We start from the raw sequence: 21497 nt of genomic DNA on the forward strand, positions 1-21497 counted from the left end.
ATCAATTTCGGCCAGATTTGAATCCAAGTTTAAGCCCATGTAGCCTACACACTAGCCTACACAGTCTCCTACACCTCTGCCAGGTAAACATAAAAGATACGGTACGGAAAAGTACAGTTAATGACGGACTGTCGGACTTCATAGGAAAAATTAGTAAACTTTTGTAAACATCCAAATTAGGGACAGTGATATATCCTGACGGCTTACTTTCATGATTTTTCTTGCTATATGGATAGCGCTGTGGGGTGACTGCGAAATACAAAGTTTGGCAGAACTGCTAACAGTTTTCTGTGCTTTTGCGTAAATTTACTCTCATCAAATGAAATGCTACATTTTGCTTGAAATTTTGAGTAGCCTACTAGAACATCATTGGAAAGCTATTTTGATAGCTCATTTCTGGCAGTTTTGCATAGGCCTACATGTAGCCTACAAGCTTTGAACCACCAACGTAGACCCGGTCACCGAGATTGACAGTGGAGTTTCCGATTGTTGTTGTCTTTAGATTACTCCATCCACTTAACTTATTCCATCCACCAACGCAAACTTGGAAGAGTCATTGTCATGGGCTCTATCCAAGGAGGGTGATCACCCACCAGTCATTGAAGTAGGAGGGGGTGAGCAATGCAAAATTACCCCCCCCCCTCCACTCATAAGGCTTTAAAAAGGTTTTGTGATATTTTATTATCAAATTTTGAAAAAAAAAAAATTAGCTGTTATCACTTCCTTGATTTGGTAAGCCTGAACTACGAGAAAGGCGTTTACACTGTGAAGTTTCAACTCAGTTAATATATGCTTACCCAAAAATGACATTTCCGATCGAAACATACTTTGTGATACCATTTGGAAACCCTGTGTAGGCTACGTTGATGATCAATGAAGCTGATGCCACAATGGAGGTCTGGGGGCGTAGCCCCCCAGAAGTTGAAATGACTAGCCTATGATGATTATAATCCACTGTCCAAAAATCACCTCCCCACGAATTCTAAAAGTGGATAGAGCCCCTGGTCATTGTATCCGTCTTCACCACTCATACGCCTTTTTGGTAAGCTGACAAATCTATATTGGTTAAGCTAGGTTAGGCTGCAACATTTGGGAGTTTAGTTTTGAATCTTGATCCTCGGACTGACATCCTGGTAGTTTCGCAAACTTGTAGAGACTTTTGAAGCTAGGGTCGGTTACCGAGATTGACAGAGTGAAGTTTTTCGATTGTTATCGAAGTGTTGTTGCCGGGAAATTATCCCATTCACTAGGTGCCGCTGAATGGAGAGAAGTCCTGAAATGCGTTGCTCAAGCGCAAACCCCGAGAGTCCAACTTGCACCGCGTGATCTTGAGCCGGGCGCGTAACCACTGAGCAAACGGGGCTAATTTGTCAATTAAACAATGTCGATTATTTTTATGCAAGAAGTGGCCACCTCAGTTTACTTCATTGCAGCATTTCCACAAACGGAAGCTCACAATCTTTAAATAATTCCTTCAGGTTTGTATATGATGTGAGAGACCAAATTGTTGTCATTGCGGCGTTATGGCTCCTCACTATGGAAACACTGATATGATGACAAACTCTTGATCAAAAGCATTTTCAACCAACGACAAACATTGAGCTTCCGAAACTTTTTAGAGTTTTGAAGGTTTAAACATGGCAGCGGTTTGCGATCAGCCAGATTCCTATGAAAGGTTAGCTGCTTGATGCTTGAGGGAAAGCACCATTTGATGATAGGTTGTTGTAGGGATTGTAGATCATAGGGATGCGAAACTTCATCCGCTTTTGGCTTAGGCCTATCCGCAACACTAGGAGGGTTACGTTTTTTTCTAATTTACAAAATATTTTACTTTTTATGGGTTATATAAGAAGAGTTAAGTTGGTTTTAAAGTAATTTAAGGTTTTTAGTTGAAAGCAAGCCTGCAGTAAAGCGTAAAAAAATGTCAAATTGGCAATTGACCCTTCTAATGTTGAAGGAACAACGGAGTTGCGCGTCCCGTAATGTACCGTCCCTAGGTTGCTGCCACAATACGAAAGCAGCTATCAAGAAACCATTTTTTAAAACCAAAAGAAAATACAATATTAAACCATGATTTAATTTTAAAACTTTGCAAGTTATGAGTTTAAAGTCTCAACGTTGTATTTCAAACCTGACAAATTACCTAAATCAAAAGAAACATTTTAAAGTTTCCGAGATGCACGTTTCCAAACTCTTGGACTATCCCTGATTACATTCGAGGGTATCTTTTGTCTTTCTTAGTCACTCGATAATTATTTATTTGAGATAAAGCCGCAGTGGTTCCAACAGTTTTATTTTACATTCAGAAGGCTAGTGGTACAACCGGCCAGACGCTTCTCCGATGTTTTCTGCTCGTCGGAACGCCTGTTACCATCGGAAAAGGGCAAATCTAAGTCAAAAAGTCATGAGGCAAGGGAATAGAGAATAATTGCGCATGCAATTCTATTAATCAACAATTTACTTTTGTGTGAATATTTATGTTTGCTTCATCAACATAAGACAATAAACGAATAGTCGTACCGTGATTCAATTTCAACAGGATACTTGAATCAAAATTGTTTACGTGTTTTATCCGACCCTACACACAGTTAAAAGATTGCAAACTTTGACCAGTCGATGTAACATCATCAAATAATTCCCAACGTCATCATGTGGATGTCATTCGCAGTGCTTACGTCTTACTAAATTGTTAGTTGAACGTGGCACTACTCATTGTATTCGTCATAGAGGGGTATTTAAAAGACAGAGTAAGTTTGAGTTGTGCTTACATGAGATTAAAACTTTCTGAACCAAAGGAATACGCAAAACATATATTCCCATGCAGCAAAATCCATTATTTTTACATTGACATGCAGACGTTGAATCAATGTAAAAATGGCGGATTTTGCTGTCTAGGTTGAGACACATGAAGAACGAAAAGTGTTGCAAGCAAATGATAATTCTGTTTGTGCCTTTCACCAAAACATGTGTTGGTAAATTTCGCAGCATAAAAGAATGTCATCGATTCGCCGCGGTAGGAAATTGTTATCAAAATTGATGTAACAAACAGGTCGCCCAAGGCGATGTTCGCTGAGCTTCTTGCCATGGCCCATGGTAAGCCATTTATGAAGCGACACTTTGAAATGCTTTCTGCTGTGATCACTGGACGAAGGCATTGTTCGGCAACAACTCGTTGAAAAGCAATTCCGACACGTTGCAATGTTAGATTAAAGGCAAAATGAAATAAATTTGGTCATTTTTGAAATGTGCAGAGAAAAATCCATCATACCACGCAGCACCAGCGCATCTTCTCCTTGAATGGATTGTTGCCAGTTCTGTGAATCAAATAATCGTCGGTCGAGTGTTCTTCACAATAAGCCACCAAGTCCCGACACGCTTGGCTGGTGCTGATCAGTTCGTTCCCTCCGTTGACCGCCGTCTCTGTGTTTGTTTGTTCAACTCCGCTCTCATTGCTTTGGTTGTTTTCCATTGCTTTGGTTTGTAAACAAACAAAAGCAATTGTTAGCCCACAAGCAGTTAATTGCAAACGTCTAAAAGATTTTGAGAAGTCAGTGCTTCCAATCAAATGACGTATGAACAGAGTTGGTGGAGCGTGCAATTATGACAAGCAATGCGGTCGGTGATGGATGGGCTGCGGCTGGCAATTATCTTCAAGCAAGGCAAACCTTTGTAACTTATCTAATGCAACAACTTAACCCTTCAAAGTACCAACAGTGGTTAAAAGCATCACAGCAACTTGATTTTAGTACACATCACTTTCCTGATGTAAAACTGGTAAACTAAATTACAGAGAAAATCTCAGCGGTATAACCTACTACACTATAACTTTACAATATTTGTCCTGTCTCACTTTTGTTTCTCTGGCGACTGATTTTATTTTTATCTAATAACTTTTTTGTTGGTAATGTTTGAACTTGTGTTGTATTTAAGTTAGGACAACAACTTAAAACAATTCAGCTCCATGAGTTTTTCTGACTGAAATCATTAGGTAACTTACCAATCCAACAGCCAAGCCCTCTGAGGCTCCGAGCCTTCAAAACGTGTTCGACTTCAATATTGAACTGACACTTTGCTGATGGCAGCCTGAAAATTATTACTGAATCTACTTTGTGCCATTTTACTTTTATTTGACGTTATATAAATGTTTGTTGGCGGACAAGTAGCGTCCAATAGGAAACAAAGTTGAAGTGTTACGTCACAGCCAAGCCCAGGAGTTAGATGCGCTTCAGACCCAGACAGAGAACCAATTAGTTTTTTATTACAAATCAATCTGATTTAATTCTGCTGACGTCGAATTAATGTAATGAAAACTGAATTGTTGGCTGGGGACCAGAACAGTTAGTTTTTATATTTGTGATTACATCAAACAACGTTGTTTCGACAACATACTTCTGCAGCAAGATATGAGATCACTGACTTGCAGATAAAAATATCATAATGCCTTCTGAGGCAATAATATTGTTTTCTCACAAAGGTGGAACTTGAAATCTCAAGACCAAACCTCAAACTAAATTTTTCTGTAATTTCTCAATCTGCTTTCAGCAATCCTGCCTGTACGACTTCTCTTTCTCTATGTTGTCATAATGCTCACTGCAGAAAGAATTGAAGCTGAACAACTAAATGACTCCTTTGTTTAAAGATTCCGCTCGGCGCAAAGTGAGGTCATAGAGAAGTCTTTAAAAGCATTTTAGAATTTCTTTCAAGTCAAAGACTGAGCTTCTACTTAGCGCAACCAACCCTGATTATGACGTCGTAACTTGGCCGTGCCCGAGCTCAGCGCGACTGTGACGTGCGTGCTCTGTCACGTTCCAGCGAGTTGTCTTTGAGGCAACGTATGAAAAAGGCGTTGATCGCTTTCATCGTTTGATTCGGCTGCTTGGCTGCAAACAGTGAAAACCTGCTATGCTCAAGATCATCATCAACGAAGTTTTCATCCAGGAAGCAAGATTGAGAAACAGCTAAAAAGTGGACTCCTTGAGAAATTACAAACTAAGTTCAACTAACTGCAAGGCTATGGCGCCACGTTTCATAAACATGAAAAATATCAATCATGTGCAGAAATGTCTCTAATACCTACTTGATTCTCACTGATGGTGTTTTCTTTGTTGTATTGTTTCTTTGTGTTTATCCTCGCCCTGTCATTATCAATATGATGCTTTGCATTGCAAGGAACTTAAAGAAAAAGAATAAAATTAAAATAAAACATAAAACTGAATTGCATTAAGCTACTTTAGCAAGGACGTATCTACAAAACTTCAAGGTCACCAGAACTTTATTAAAACAAAATTGAATGAAGAAATGAAAAATAAAAGTCCAACAAAGCAAATGGTTTTATGATGATATGGTGTCTGGTGGGCTTATTCCGCAGAAACTTGTTTCAAATTATTTTGTTGGCTTGTATAGTTTGCTGCTCAATGATTTTATGTTCAGAATGCAAACTTTGTATTTTTCACATAAAACTGATTTTCTGTAGAAGATTGAGCTACAAGAATCGGTTTAAGATGAAGATACATTTCAAACCTTTGTTTGTTACGACAACTGAAGGATTTCAATACTTCATTTGAAGAGGAAGTTTTGTGCAGTGTTGCATCGTCTTTCTGTAAAAACTCCAATATCCGACTGAGTCATCCTTACTTGTAGACCAGGAGTTCTTAACTTGGGGTGCCAGAACGGTTTCTCGGGATGCTAAATTTTATTTAATGATGTTAAATTAACAAGAAAAAAGGTTAAGCACCACTGTTGTCAGCTATAGCTATTACACACGGGACATATTACACACTGGTAGGTAATTTATTCGTTAATTAGTTGAATAAAGCATCTTGTTTGGCTTATTGACAAATAAAAGCATGATTATTATTGTTATTATTGATTATTGTTTTAGTTTTTGAGGGGGCACATAAAAAAACCTCTACTCTACTGTAGGCTACTTTTTAAACCCACCGTTAGAAACACGCGTAGCCAACGCTGCTGGGTCAGGTTAATATGGGGGTGGGATTCACGACTCCACGACTCACGAGTCGTTTGTAGTCATCGCACTCGCATTTGATTATTTCTATGCATTAACCATTGTTCGCTCATAGATGTCTGGCTCAAAAAGGGCAACCTCTCACTTGTCGATTCAACGCAAGCTTACGCGAAATAACCAAAAATGAGTAATTTCATCCCACACGCCGCAGCTCAGCTTTGTGTATTGCTTCCGTTTTTTCTTACCAAGCATTGAATAAAAGATATTTCCTGGTGTTGGTGGCTTTAATCGGGAGTGGCTTATGTTGTTGCGCGCATTGGAAGCTTTGTCATTGATAGAACCTGGTTCCTGAATAGATGAGGAAATCTTCATTGCAGCGTTTGCAGCGAAAAGCGACAGGTTTGTTTAAAATTAACAAGTTTAATTTTTATTCGAAGCTTTCAAACTTTACAATTATTGCAGACGCTTTTAAAATATGAATGATGTTGTTTCAACGTAATTGGACGTCAAACTAACGCAACGCATGACGGACCGGTAGCTATGTTTCAACGCCATGCAAGTTGCTTCTTTAATTTCCTTGCCTGAACCAGGTATCGACGGCTTCGGATGAATAATAATTAGACCAAGTATTCCTATGATAAGTTGCATGAATGATTGTTTGTACCAAGTATTCCTATGATAAGTTGCATGAATGCTTGTTTGCATCAAGTATTCCTATGATAAGTTGCATGAATGATTGTTTGTATCAAGTATTCCTATGATAAGTTGCATGAATGATTGTTTGTACCAAGTATTCCTATGATAAGTTGCATGAATGATTGTTTGTACCAAGTATTCCTATGATAAGTTGCATGAATGATTGTTTGTACCAAGTATTCCTATGATAAGTTGCATGAATGATTGTTTGTACCAAGTATTCCTATCATAAGTTGCATGAATGATTGTTTGTACCAAGTATTCCTATGATATATTGCATAAATGATTATTTGCATCAAGTATTCCTATGATATGTTGCATGAATGATTGTTTGTTGTACCAAGTATTCCTATCATAAGTTGCATGAATGATTGTTTGTACCAAGTATTCCTATGATAAGATGCATGAATGATTGTTTGTACCAAGTATTCCTATCATAAGTTGCATGAATGATTGTTTGTACCAAGTATTCCTATCATAAGTTGCATGAATGATTGTTTGTACCAAGTATTCCTATGATAAGTTGCATGAATGATTGTTTGTACCAAGTATTCCTATCATAAGTTGCATGAATGATTGTTTGTACCAAGTATTCCTATCATAAGTTGCATGAATGATTGTTTGCATCAAGTATTCCTATCATAAGTTGCATGAATGATTGTTTGTACCAAGTATTTCTATCATAAGTTGCATGAATGATTGTTTGTACCAAGTATTCCTATCATAAGTTGCATGAATGATTGTTTGTACCAAGTATTCCTATCATAAGTTGCATGAATGATTGTTTGCATCAAGTATTCTTATGATAAGTTGCATGAATGATTGTTTGTACCAAGTATTCCTATGATAAGTTGCATGAATGATTGTTTGTACCAAGTATTCCTATGATATGTTGCATGAATGATTGTTTGTACCAAGTATTCCTATGATAAGTTGCATGAATGATTGTTTGCATCAAGTATTCCTATGATAAGTTGCATGAATGATTGTTTGTACCAAGTATTCCTATGATAAGTTGCATGAATGATTGTTTGTACCAAGTATTCCTATGATATGTTGCATGAATGATTATTTGTACCAAGTATTCCTATGATATGTTGCATGAATGATTGTTTGCATCAAGTATTCCTATGATAAGTTGTATGAATGATTGTTTGTACCAAGTATTCCTATCATAAGTTGCATAAATGATTGTTTGTACTTTGTAATTATTGTCTTAATTTTATTGTTGTCATTGTCCGTTGTTGTTGTTGTGAGTTGTCAGTTGTCCGCATGACTTTAAAACTTGCATGTCCTGCTGAAACCCTTTTCCATCCCCGATAAACAATTATAGGCCAGTGTCGTTCTGGTTCAACGTGCTTTTTTTCCATGCGCCACCCCAATGTTTTATTTTTCCTTACTTGTCTCATCAACATCTTGTCTTCTTTCTTCTATGATGCATTTGCATCCAATTCACCTTTTGAGGCAGTCCCCGTTTTTTTTTTAGTAAAATTAAGCTAGGGACTATCTCTTCTATCAATAAATTTACTGAGCTAAATTACCAAGATACAATTTACTGCTATTATTTACTAATTAGCTGCTTTGAATTTTTGTTTTGTAATTTCCGATCAGGTTATTCTTGTTCATGCAATAGGGATAGGATGGGAAAACAACATACACTTGCTGGATGGTTTGCTGCCTGTGCAAATGCAAAATATTGTTTTCCAAACACATATCTAGGTGTAACTTTGGATGAGCGATTGAAATGGGATAGTCATATTATTAATCTTAGAAAGCAGCTTGCATAGGTCTGCGGCATACCATTTAAGCTGAGATACATTGCCCCTTTAACAATATTACAAACTTTATATTATGCTTTGTTTCAATCCAAGATCCAGTACTCGATTATAAATTGGGGAAGAGCAAACTCTACATTGCTTGCTCCACTACAAGTGTTACAAAACAAGTTCATTCGATCCTGCTTATTTTTGCCGAGGTCAACAAATACAACTGTTCTTTATCACCAATTTAATGTGCTCAGAGTTAACGATATTATTAAATTAAAGACTGCAAAATTTATGTACAAATATGTGCACAAAATGCTGCCCCGGGCCTTTGCTGGCTGCTTTATTTTTGTAAATGAAATTCACCATCATAAAACCCGTCAGAAATAAAAGAATGATTTATATTTGCCTTCTGCAACGTCAAACTCTGGTAAGAAGATGCTGTTTTAATGGAGTGAAACTATGGAATCAAATACCAAAAGAAATACAAGAAAAGTCTTATAATGCTTTTAAATTTAAATATAAATGTATATTAAAGAACTTGTACTATGATCACTCCTGAAACATATCATCTGCTTATTTCTCTGCACAGTTCTTTTTTTTATGTTGCCCTGTGTTACTCCACTGTTAATGTTGTGTTGAAAATGAATTCTTAGTTCCGCCCGTCAACTCACACCCATAGATGAGAAGTATAACACAAATGAAAACTTTAATGTACAAACGATACCACCCAGTATATCGTAGACGCGTGAAAATAGCAAGACAGTTCGACCCTCGTGTCGTTATCTTCTTATCGTTGATCACAGTCTTTATGTAAACGAAAAGACCTTGGCTACTAACATGAAATAATTGCACTTAGAATTACGTTATAAGCACGTTCAAATCAAAACAATCTACGATATATAAGAATCAAAAGAATCTACAAAACGACAAACAAATCTACAAATCAATGTTACGTCGGGAGAACCGAATTATTAAACATTTTATCGAAATGTGCTCTGTTGATCAATAATTAAAAAACAATAATGAAATAGCAACATAAACTCACCGAAATTTTGTCGGGCGATCCTTATAACTACTAAATCGATTCTCAACAGAATTGGTACGTTCATGTACTGTAGTTAACTAATGTAACATTAAATTATGAATTTCGCTACGAACAGACGTCATTTATTTATAATACGAAAAGAGAAGAGAAATGAATCGAATGATAGCGTCATACACAAAAAGGTACAAGCTGCCTTTGCCGGCGCAAACTGCTAACTACGTTGGTTCAACGTCAAGATACATAGAGTAGACAAAATGTAAGATTTTGCTGACGCTCAAATAAACGGCTAAACGAAGCAGCATTCACAATAACAACACATTGGGCATTACGTAGCTGGTTTAACATCAAAACAAACTAGTCAGTTGAGGTCAGTTGCCTAAAAAACTCTGTTTATGGCACAAATTATCAGCAGGGATTATCAATCAGGGGGAATATTCTCTTTAAATGCTCGAAACAAAGGAGTTAATTTGTTTTCCTTGCTAGGACTCGAAGTTACTTAGACATCAACTTCCGATTTTGAAACTAAAAAACAATGATGTAATAAGGGTGCGAACAGTGAACGTAACAGTTAATGTATTATGTAAAGTACTGGTATTGTGCTATATGTGTTAATGTTCTTAATTTTGGGTTTTTTGTTTAAATGTTTGGGTGGGAGCTGACTTTGGTGACCTTTTGGTCTTTCGCTGCCATCCTTGTTGTGCGAATTATTTGTGTTTTTGTATATTTTTTATTTTTCGCCAACAAAACAAAAATAAACTGAACTGAACTATGCGATGCATATTTTAAACCTTTTGGTTTTGCCATGTTTTTCTTTTGTTGGTGCCAAATTTGTGTGTTTACATTAGCGTTCTTTTCATTTTAGCGCCAGCAATGAAAAACAAAATTGAATTGAATAATTTGTAAACAGAAACATTTCCAAAATGTTTGAGCTTCAGCCGTTAATCTCATTTGTCAAACAAACTAAACCAATGACTGGAATAATCTTCCAAGCCAGCACTAGTTGCTTTGCTTGCACTGTTTCAACGTCAGGCGACGTTGAAACCATGAAAACCCGACAAAAAACAATAAAGGATAATTTAATTACAAACACCTAATGATTCTGGCTATCAGAAGATATTAAAAAAAAAACGCAGTTTATTTTTATTCACCATGGCTCTCATTGATTTGGTTTTGGTTGGTTTTGAATCTTTATCCTCGGACTGTCAAAGCCTTGATAAGTTATTCCTGGTAGTTTCGCATACTTGTAGAGGCTCTTGACGCAGGGCCGGTTACCGAGATTAGCAGAGTGAAATTTTTCGATTGTTAAAATGTTGTTGCCGTAGAATTATTCCATTCACTCGGTGCCGTTGAATGGAGAGCAGTCCTAAAATGCGCTGCTCAAGCGCACACCCCGAGAGTCGAACCGGCGCCGCGTGATTTTGAGCCGGGTGCGTATCCACTGAGCTAATGGAGCTGACTCTCATTCTACCACTAGATGAAAGCATTCATCATGATAACAATTCGAAGCCCCAGCAGCCCATTTAGCCCATCTAGTAGCCCAACGCAACGGCGTTCCATTTACTCCCCATGAGAATATTCTCTGAGTGCATTGAAACTTTTGGAAATTGCCTTCCTATTGGAATCATTGAAGTTACGTTGAAGGAGAAGTACTCCCCTGTTTTAAAATATTATTGTTTCGCAGAACCTCGACAGCGAACCAACTTTCCATTCGAAAAGATAAGCGGCAACCATGAGCGACGCTGTAGAGGGTCGACATAAAAAGATTCAGGATGATTGGACCAACCGGGAGTACGTAGAGTTGGTGGTGGCTAGCATCCGGAAGGTCACTTGCTTCCTCAACGAGTTCGATTCTTCCTGTCGTCATCGGCTGGCTCTTCTCAATCAAAAGCTCTCTTTGCTGGAGAACAAGATGGACTACATTGAAGCTCGCGTCGAATCCGGCGCGGTTAAGTCAACATAGCCGCGCCGTCGCTGCTGTGTGCGTTCATTTTTGCAAACAAGCACGACTTGCTTAGGCTAGATTGTACGGTGTGACATCATAATCAGTTGTGATAAAGTACAACTTTTTTTCAAATCAATTCTCGATAAAGTGGGACACAATGTCCACCATGCGCTCTGAGGTTTCGCTGACAAAGCTCTCGAGGAAGGCACAGCTGAACTGACCAAACGTCACTCATCTGCAATGGAATCAATGAGAATGCTGGAAAACCGAATATAAACAGGACATAACAACTAGGACAATATCAGTATATGTTTCCCCTCATTGAAAAGCTTGAAAACAAAGAGTTTTTTTTCTTAATTGATTTTGAAGTCGTTGAATTTGTGTAAAACAAAAAAGTTTAACTGCTACAATAATATGACACATGTTAATCATATTTTGCTGGAGAACGAAGGAAGGGTTTGGTCTATCCTGGAATCAAAGGCGTTGTGGTCCATGTGCAATAGCGCTGACAAGGGGGGGGGGGAGGGAGATGCTTTAGAACCCGGGATGACTTTAAATGCCTGGAAACTTTCTAAGGGGTCAAGAAAGCCGAAGAAAATACCGCGTATGCTTTTACTGCAGTGTGTTTACATTAAAATTACCTCTTTTTTGATAAATTTACTGGCATTTTCGTAATCTCTCTTTCCCCGAGAGGTGTTTTTTTAGTGTATAGTTTCACTGCCATGTGGATCCGGATTTTTCATTGGTACAGGCCTCCACCTATCCTAACAACGGTTCTGCCCATGTTTGTATACTTTGCCATGTCGAGCTGACTTTATGACGTAGTGGAACCATGAAGCGATGGCTTCACACAATGGCGACCTATAGAAACAGGCCACGCCAATGTGCAAGCTTCAAATTTGACTGGAGGCCGATCTGCTATGCTGGATGGCATCACATCGGCATATTATGTAAGTTGATAGTCCAGAGTAGTAATTAATAGTTATAGTCTTTGTGTACATTCTGGAATACTTTTTGTTATTTTTACCAAACAAATATGGCCACCGGTGCTGGGAACCTAAAAAACATCTGGCAACAGTGGTCACAAGGAAAAATTTTTCGTTTTTTTTTTTTAAAGTGAAACCAGGAGTTTTGAAATAATTTGAGATTCAGTGATCACAGTTCGGATTCTCAAAACGACCATTTTAAAGGAATATAAAGCAAATTTACCCCAAACTTCAAAATAACTATTACATTAGTCTTCCGTCATTCTGATTGATTCGCACATTGGCAAGGCCTGTACAAGTGTACATGTAGATCGCTATGATTCTAACTTACTCTGCGTAAGAACTCTTCGCTTCTGCCAGACACCCACTGGATAGATTATAACAGGCTGGGACAGCAGCAAGCACGCAGCCGCACGTTTCATCTACGGACTGGTTGCATTTTAGACGATTCAAAACGGTTTAATGTTTGTAGGTTTGCCTTGACTAGAAAATTCTTTCAATCGGTAAATTAATGAATTAAAAGAATGGAAATATTGAAATATATTTGTGTTGAAGATTCAAATGTGTTTTTTCTTCAAACTCACAAAGTTGTTTATTTTCGAGAAAATAAAACAAACACTCTTGAGTCGAAACAAACGAAAATATTTTGAATTGTTTTAGTACCAAAATAAACTAGTTGTAGCCGACAGTTGTATCCGAAAAAACTTCTCGATCTTAATATAAAGTGATTTACTTTCTAACAAAGTTGTAGGCTTTTTGAGAGAGCAGAATTTAGGTTTTGAATTTGCACAGTTGAAGTGCATTTGCAAATTGCAATTCTCATAGTTTTCGGCTAAATGTGCTCATATTTAAACTTGTTAGTTAAAAACATGGTACGGTGGGCTACATGTCACAAACTTTCTAAAAAAAAGAACGCCACAACAAAGCGGATACTTTCCTGCTAGCGTTCCTGTCGCGCTATGTCGCGTTCTCAAACCAAATTCACAAGATTTTAACTTTACAACGAAACACTTGCAACTTCTTTTTCAACAAGATTTTCTTCGAAGACGAGCTTAGAACGAACGAACGAAGAACGACGAGGGTTAACTTAGTGCACGAAACGTCGGTAAAATAAATGTTCACATCATTTGTCCTTCACATTTTTACATCGCTGTGAGATCATTGGTAAAGGGTTGATTAACAACGAAAACTTTCACGGGGTAAGCAAACTTAGTTGTAACATGATATTTGTCGGCCTTGGCAATGTTGTATAGTTACTACATGCTACAATTCCTCAAGTAGCTAAGTTTTGTAAATTGTTTAATTTTAATTTAATTTCTTCCTCAAACACATTTCCATGACAGGAAGGAGCAGACACAGAGATGAACAAACACAATGTGACATTTGATCCAGCATGACCACCTAAAGATACGGCCTGATTTGTCACATTTTGCAGAAATTTCCTGGTTTTTCTAACTTTGGGCAAACGTTTAAATAAATTTTTCTAAAAATTAGATTTTTACGCTTTCTTTATTCTTTTCCCCACATGATACAATAGGTTTTAACATCCTTACATGTTGAAAAACAAAGAAAATTTGATTTCGAAGATTTTAGTCAGACTGTTAATTTTCAATAACAGTCTGATTTTGCGTTTTTCAACTTACTTTTTCTCATTTGCTACTGCTTCTCCAAGGCAACAAAAAAGTTTTATGTCATTAGGAAACTGTACAAAGTAAAAACATCTCAGAAAATGTCAGTCAAGCACTAGCAGTAGCTGTAATCAAAATTTGCAAAATGTGACAAATCAGGCCACATCTCCAGGTGGCCATGGATCCAGCAATTCAACATCTTTCTACAAACACACAGCGACATGTCTGGACAGTAGCGTTGACATGGGGGGCCAAGGGGTACTTGAAGGGGTCCAAGGGGTACATGTGTACCCGGGCCGAGGTCATTTTGGTTACCTGAAATGTTTAGAAATGGACCCGGGCTTCTCGTTGGTACCGGGCCCAAATTATTGTCTCAACGGGCCAATGTCTGGAGCATTTAATGGTTTAAAAGTTGCATTCCAAAAACATCCACATTTCCGGCTGGAAACATTTGTGGATGGAGAGGAAACGTTTTGTGATGTTTCAACAAGAAACCAATGCCCTGGCTGAGGCAACGTTAAGCAATTTTACTCAAAAACAAAAAGCAACACATAGACAACACTTCACGGGATGCATGCGACCAGCGGCGTGTTGGGTTGGGTACAGTGACGTAACAATGGGATAAGGTTACCAAGAACCAAACACCCCAAGTTTTCAATGACTTGGTTGTAAAAAAAAAACAGTTTCGACCAAAAACGGTTCGCAAAAACAGTCTTTAAGACGTCACCATCTTAGATCACAATGCAAGGAGATTTCGCCTCTTTGAAAGGATTCGCCCTGTCGGCTTTGTTGAGGAAATAATCGTCCGCGGCTTGTGATTGACAAAACTGGACCAGTTCTCTCCCAGACTGGGAAACCTTCATCCAGTCCGCTCGGTTCTCTTCCGCCCTCAATTCGTTCACTTGCTTCTCCAGCTCCAGGAGACGAGTTGTTCCCGCTGATGACATCACAATCGATCGTCTGTAACCACAAGCACAAGTTGATGGTTCGATGCCCACAAGGATCGTTTAGAGCTAGCGCGCCCCAAGTGGACACATACTTCCAGTTGTTTTTATTTCTGGCCATCACACCTAAAACAATACACGTCAACATAGCAAAGGTCGAGAGGTAGAAGCGACAAAACGCGAGCGTTAAGGTGCGTCTACACGAGAAAGTGTTCTTGCTTAGAAATTCTTGCTTAAGCTAGTTTTTAAGCTTGTTTCGTCTACACTCACAACCTCAAAAAAAGATTTTGCTTGCTTGAACGCGGTCACGTGAGTATTTCAACCGCAATGACGTCACGTTTCAAAAAGTTCGCGCCAAAGCAAGAAGTAAACCAACTGTTTTTTAACAACTAGTCGGCACTCGGCAGTCGCAGTGAGCTGGTACTTTGAGTTGTTGCAGTCATTCAATGATTTAATAATGGATTTCAAATGTTAACGTGTGTTATTTTTGTTGTGATGATCATGGTCAGAAATAAAAGCAACTGAACTCAACTTGTGTAAAAAATGCTGCAAAAAGATAAGGTTGCAAACGCGCAATTTACTTCAGAAAGAAGTGTTCCGACAACTTAGTGAAGTTAAAAAGTTAGAAACAGGCGTGGCAAGAGAACACTGGAAGCATCAAATACAAAACAACAACTACAAACTTCCCAGTTGCTTGACTAGCAGCCAGACTACTGAGTGTAGACCTGAGGTTTTGCCGCGAAAAGATTTCTAAGCAAGAGAACTCGTTTAAGCGCCCAGTTTTTCGCTCTGGAGCGTATTTTTTCTCGGGCACTCGCTTACTCGCCCATTTTCTTAAAAGTAAGCGGCACAAACTGCGATTAACTTAAAGAAACAAGAAGTTTGGCTAGCTTAAGCAAGAAAACAGTCGTCGTGTAGACGCACCTTTACATCGTGCATGAGACCAAAAGAGGTTATTAGGTTAAAAGAAAATTGCCGCGGTTGCAACACCTTCAGAAAAATTTAAGACAAAAAGGAAAATAAAAAATTACCAAAAAGAAAAAAAACAAGAACATATAACCAAGCTATAGCCCAAACAGCTTTTTCAAGCTGATATTTTCAAGATTTGTATGAATAGACACTTGCTATGAAGATCAGCCATGGTGTGTTATTAAGAGTGCTGATGGTCCTGAGAGGAACACAGCTTGATGCGTTCAGATAGCAAAAAAGAGCTTGGACACGTCCCTTTCTCCCCAAAACAAATAAAAAACATGTGATATTTCATCGTTTTTGGAAAATTTTCTCTCTCGCTGAATCACGTCTTAAGTTAGCAAGCGGCACAGGAATCCAATATTTACAGCAGTAAATATGAGGAGTGTAGAAATTCCTGCAACTCAAAACCTAAGATAATGATGCAACATTCCGAACACATTGTCCACCTATCAAACAGGAAAGATTTATTCCATGGATAATTTAATTTGTCAATGTAAATGTAACTTACATTCTCCCAGTAGTATCTCAAAGAACTTGACACTGGACAATGGAGAGCATTCAACAAAGTAGTTACGTAACAAAGCTTTAAACAATAGAATTGTAACTAATTCGAAACAGATAACCTAGAAATTAAAGACAAAATATTAAGCTTAAAGACAAACTATCTCTCAGTTCTACAAATGCTAATTAGGTGAATTCCGAACTTATGGTATCGCCTGCTCATATGAGAGAAAACTTTTCTTTTGTCTATTGCAGGGGTGACGACAGGGCCGGATTTAGCTGATGGGGGGCCCGGGGCACTTTTAGATCGGGGGGCCCCCCGTGCAAAAAAAATTTTGCGCCTAAGGCGCGTAAAAATCATCTCTACGTTTACAGTAGCATCAGTCCAGTACTGCACAGCATTTTGCAGAAACTTTAAAGGTCAAAAGGAATAAAATAACACAAAATCACATTTTTTTCCACATAGGGGGGCCCTTCAAAAGTCGGGGGGCCCGGGGCAACTGCCCCCTCTGCCCCCCCCTAAATCCGGGCCTGGGTGACGAACCTTTTTGCGGTCGCGGGCCACTTTGTCAATTACACATGAGCATGACGTGCACATGAGTTATCGGGCCACACAACTTTTTAGTCGTAACCTACTGTGAAATCTTTTAAAAGCGACTCAAGATATTATTCATGAAAAGTAACAAACGGCAGATGAAAGTAATAAATCCCACACAGTTGAAATTATCTTACGCAGAATCGAAACATATAATAGTAAAAAATCGACCAAAAATACAAGGTAAAGTTGGTGAATAGTGTTTTCACAACTTTACCTTATAGCTGTTCTATTTTCTAACTTTAAACCCTGAAAGTTACTGTTTAGGGCAAGAAAATAGCAAAGGATAGGTGTAGCCTACTACCAGTGAAGGCATAAAACAGCTTTAAGATATCTTTTGTCTTTAATTATGCATGAGCGATTGTCAAATTGTTTAGCGGGCCGCACAAAATTCTTTGACGGGCCGCATGCGGCCCGCGAGCCGCAGGTTTGTCACCTCTGGTGTATTGCGAGAATAGCACGGTACAATTATACACAATACGAATAAAATAACACCACAGCAAACAACTACAACAAGTTTTATTTTTATTATGATCGAAGTTTTTTATAACATCTGGTTAAACATCAACCTCATTATAAATATCTTGACTTTCAAGGACAAACCGTTTTTAAAATCCGTCTGGTCTCATTGAAACCTTTTTACCATTTGTTCTGCTTGACTGCGCAGGGGACTTCAACTGACACCGACAAGGCTGCTGAGTGCTGGTTCGCGTGACACCCACTGTGATGTTGTCAAAGCATACGCCAGACTGGAAGTCAATAATTTCACATTGATTCAACTTCTGTAGACAATAAATCAATGTAAAAATCGATTGATTCGCTGTCTGGGAAATTGCAATGCAACCCGGAAGTGTCAATGACATAATTACGTAGAAATCTTGAGACAATGTCATCTCGATCCACAAGTCCTTGCTTTGATTTAGCAATAATACGCGTCAAAGCTCAAATATTGCCTTTTCCTGCAACTTGCCTGGTCCAGCTAACTTTCTTGACGTCGCATGCGTCTGATCGATTGTTTTCAATTTTGAAGCCAGCACATTTAAAATTAAAACAGCAAGACCCACCGGCAACCTTTCACCTAATCGTCGGCTTTCTGACAAACTTATCTCGTAACTGATTTAAGATCAAGCCTTCAAAGTAAACACTGTTGTTGCGTTCTATAAAAATCGACTTAGAAAGTCTAATCGTCCTCATATGAAGATAATAATTTCATTCTAGGAGTTTTTTTGCTTGAAGTTGCCTCAAAACCTAATGCTGAGCTTGCGAAATGATCCACATTGAATTCCAAACCAAACCACCGACGCCATTTAACTTTTGTTGTTCTGCAGAAACTATAATCTTTCAGCCACCCAGTTATAACATATTAATCATCATGTTCATTGGCTTACTACCATTGGTTCTCATAAGAACGCAACTGGTGCCATTTGGTCTTTTCTATGAATTGAGAAAAAATGTACAAGGACCAGAGGTTGGTTACTGACTGGTCAGCGACTAAGCTGGTCTGCTGGTGGACAAATACGCATGGAATGCACTACCGATTTGGGGAATTTCTTGGCATGCCACGCTGATTGGTTGGCAGGAATCTGTTCGACCCGAAGCGCAACCCTTGCATGTCGGTTAGTGATGCAGAACTCCCACTAAAAATCAAAGTTCACTTCTTGGTCTTAAGTATGGCCATGCCGGAGATATATAAAGAGATACGAAGACTTTTGTTACGTCTGACAAGTGACAATAGAAGGGCTTCTGTTTTTCGATATTCCTGGGCAAGACCGAGAAACAACTTTAGAAGATATTGCTTGATTAAAAGATTTGTTTGAATCACCAAACCAGTGGAAGTTGTTACTTTCAACTCGTTTCAACGTCGTTCAACGCTGTCCAAACTTTTGCTGGATGAGCAAGTAATCGCCAAGCTTTTGTAGGAAATAAGAGCAACATGAGCATATAGCAGCTCAGCTGAGCATATATCAACATCAACGATCATCCAACACAAAACTTGTGAAAGTTTTAACACTAAAGTTTTCGATTTTAATGGACTTGATGGCTTTGGTGCCTATCATCTGTTCATGCTCGTTCAGAGCAGATCCAGCAAGCAGCCTGGAGGGGCGATTTTAACAAACCACAATGATGTGTGGTTCTCAACGGGGGCGTGGTTCTCAACTACATCAGTGGTTCTCAACGGGAGCGGTACCGCCCCCCGCGGGGGCGTTTTGATTATTAGGGGGCATTCTGGTTTAAAACATCTACCGCCCAGCGTATCGATTCCGTCACATCATTTTCTGGATCTCTACATCCTCGCACCATAGCCAAACAATTTCTCTTTCCCCATCGTCGTATTTGATTGACCAACCGTTTTGTTTACAAACGCTATCTATTTAAAATTTAAATTCAGTAATTTTTCAGTATATCACAAAATCTGGTGAGTTCCATTATGACGTAATCACTACTAGTCCTACCAGTATACTGTTTTCATGCTCGCAAATATATATTTGCTTTTCGTAATTAATTGTTTTTGTTGGGCTGTTGGCCTGTGCTGTTGGGGGGCGGTAAATTTTCTCCAGTTTATAAAGGGGGCATTAGGCCAAAAAAGGTTGAGAAACACTGATCTACGTTAATCCGGTCTTGCGAACACGCCGTGAATAAAGTTACTGTTCTGTGTTGTAGAGAGGGCCATCGCCCCCACTCTGTGCTCGTTTTAAACATGGACTTTTCATGGTTAGTATTTTTTTTTTACTGATATATCGCATATTGCAGCTATTAGCGTTACTTATTGCTTCATCCCACTCACGATGAATCGTGAAGTGCACAACCTACTGGTAAATAACATGGTTTCCAACAAATATTCTTAAATGTTTAATTAGATTTCAACTTTGTTTTGCAAGCAAACCTCAATTGTTTCATCACAACTGAGCATTGTGGTTGGTGAGCATCTGCACTGACACCGCGGCCAACAATACAAGCACAGAATTCTCTGGCAACACTCTGTGGCTTACTTCCGTTCCTAAACTGAAACTGCGACCAACAAAATATTTATGTCTCGGGTTTACTGCTGCGCTAAAATAATTGCCTGATTTTCAAGCGCCTAAAAATAGGGAAGAGATATTGCTGTAAACATTCATCATTTCAAAAACGCTCCCAACATAAACACTACATGCATCTTTTAGCGCGATTGTAAGCAGCAGACAGCGATGCAACTTGATATTTATTGTTACATCATCGAAACGTCAAAAAAGCAAAATTTAATTGAATAAGAAATTTGCTGATCTCTCTGTTCCAATCAAACAAACCTCGCTGCCTCTCAGCTTGTGCTGTCATTGACTTCCTTTGTCTCACACAATGCCTCACCTGACTGTCATCCTCCTTCCAACGCGATCTGCGCATCTTTGAAGGCATGCGTCGTTTGTTTGATCATATTTTGCGTTGCATCGACGAAGAAGAACAAATTGTGGATTCATTGATGCGCTAAGGCAGCAATAATGAATAATTGATGGCCCTAGTCCCTCGCGCCTCAATTATCTCCAGGACTGCAAAGAAATCTGAGTTCAAACGAAGATGCAGCAAATTAAAGTTGTCGTTATGTTTCATGGCGTTGTTTCGATGTCTATTCAACAATTGTCACTAACAATTGGTGCGCGAGTTCTCAGGACAACTTTCGATTTCGGGTTCAACTGATAAAGAATTGATGCAGAAGTTGAGGTTTGATGTGCTCCCCAGCTAAGTAATTTTTACATCGCTTGGAGATGAACTGACGTTGAAAATATGCAAAAATGATGATGTCGGGGTCAGTAGGTCTAATGGCTCGAGCAACCGAAAGTGAGATTTGTCGATTGTAAGAGAACGGATATCAGACAAAACAAATTGTGATAATTATTTTCTTTCTGCTGCTATTGCGTTGACAAGACAGAGCACGATTGTTTACTCAACAACGAACCGATCAATAACTTCGTGTTGGCCGCGGTCGCCATTCGTCGCTGAGCTGCCAAAGCGTCACTTTAACTGATGACGTAGGCTTGAACAGGAGTTAATTGGATGGGGTGCATTGCGTCTGTTTCTACTAAACATGAAGGTTTGCACTAGCAGGGATACTGCAGATAACATCACATTACTAGCATCACACATGATGGTGTAAACGTTTCTATGTTGTAGTGAGATTATTCAGTTTTCAAAAGTATGGAACGACATCAATTTCAAATCGCGTTGCCTGTTGCTCTCAGAAGATTTTTGTATCTTTCTGTATGTTCTTTACTTTTGTGCATTTGTTTTTGGTTCGAATTTGGACAATGGACAATGGACAGTTTTGTCTGATGCTAAAATAACAATGGAATGTCGACTTCTCCTTCTCTCGAAGCGCTTCCAACGCTGCTGTGTTGCAGCGGGTTGTGCCGAACGCTTTCTTGTGCATCGGCTTTGCAAATCACATCCCAGACAGCAAATGTCGTTCTTTACATTGATTTAACGTC

At 38.7% G+C, this 21497-nt stretch overlaps 1 protein-coding gene and 1 pseudogene across 2 annotated transcripts; one reads left to right on the forward strand and one right to left on the reverse strand.

Annotated features, from left to right (window-relative positions):
- Positions 1 to 6256: 6256 nt before the first annotated feature.
- LOC145778084 (protein BRICK1 pseudogene) lies at positions 6257 to 11918 on the forward strand (annotated as a pseudogene). Its single transcript, XR_014290414.1, has 2 exons — positions 6257 to 6364; positions 11154 to 11918. The product of XR_014290414.1 is annotated as a protein BRICK1 pseudogene (transcript).
- A 936-nt stretch (positions 11919 to 12854) lies between these two features.
- Positions 12855 to 16567, reverse strand: LOC145778085 (guanine nucleotide-binding protein G(I)/G(S)/G(O) subunit gamma-8-like). The gene is made up of 2 exons (XM_082589495.1): positions 16453 to 16567; positions 12855 to 14988 (listed from the first exon to the last, which is right to left on the reverse strand). Exon 2 carries the CDS (start codon positions 14973 to 14975, stop codon positions 14760 to 14762), a length of 216 nt encoding a protein of 71 aa, XP_082445621.1. The 5' UTR covers positions 14976 to 14988; positions 16453 to 16567; the 3' UTR covers positions 12855 to 14759.
- Positions 16568 to 21497: the final 4930 nt, after the last annotated feature.

This window comes from Aplidium turbinatum, chromosome 10 (assembly GCF_918807975.1).
Source record: "Aplidium turbinatum chromosome 10, kaAplTurb1.1, whole genome shotgun sequence".
NCBI lineage: Eukaryota > Metazoa > Chordata > Ascidiacea > Aplousobranchia > Polyclinidae > Aplidium > Aplidium turbinatum.

Bases quoted from the DNA above. Each gene is read 5' to 3' on its own strand.
- LOC145778085 (XM_082589495.1), bottom strand. From the start codon at position 14,975: ATGTCATCAGCGGGAACAACTCGTCTCCTGGAGCTGGAGAAGCAAGTG.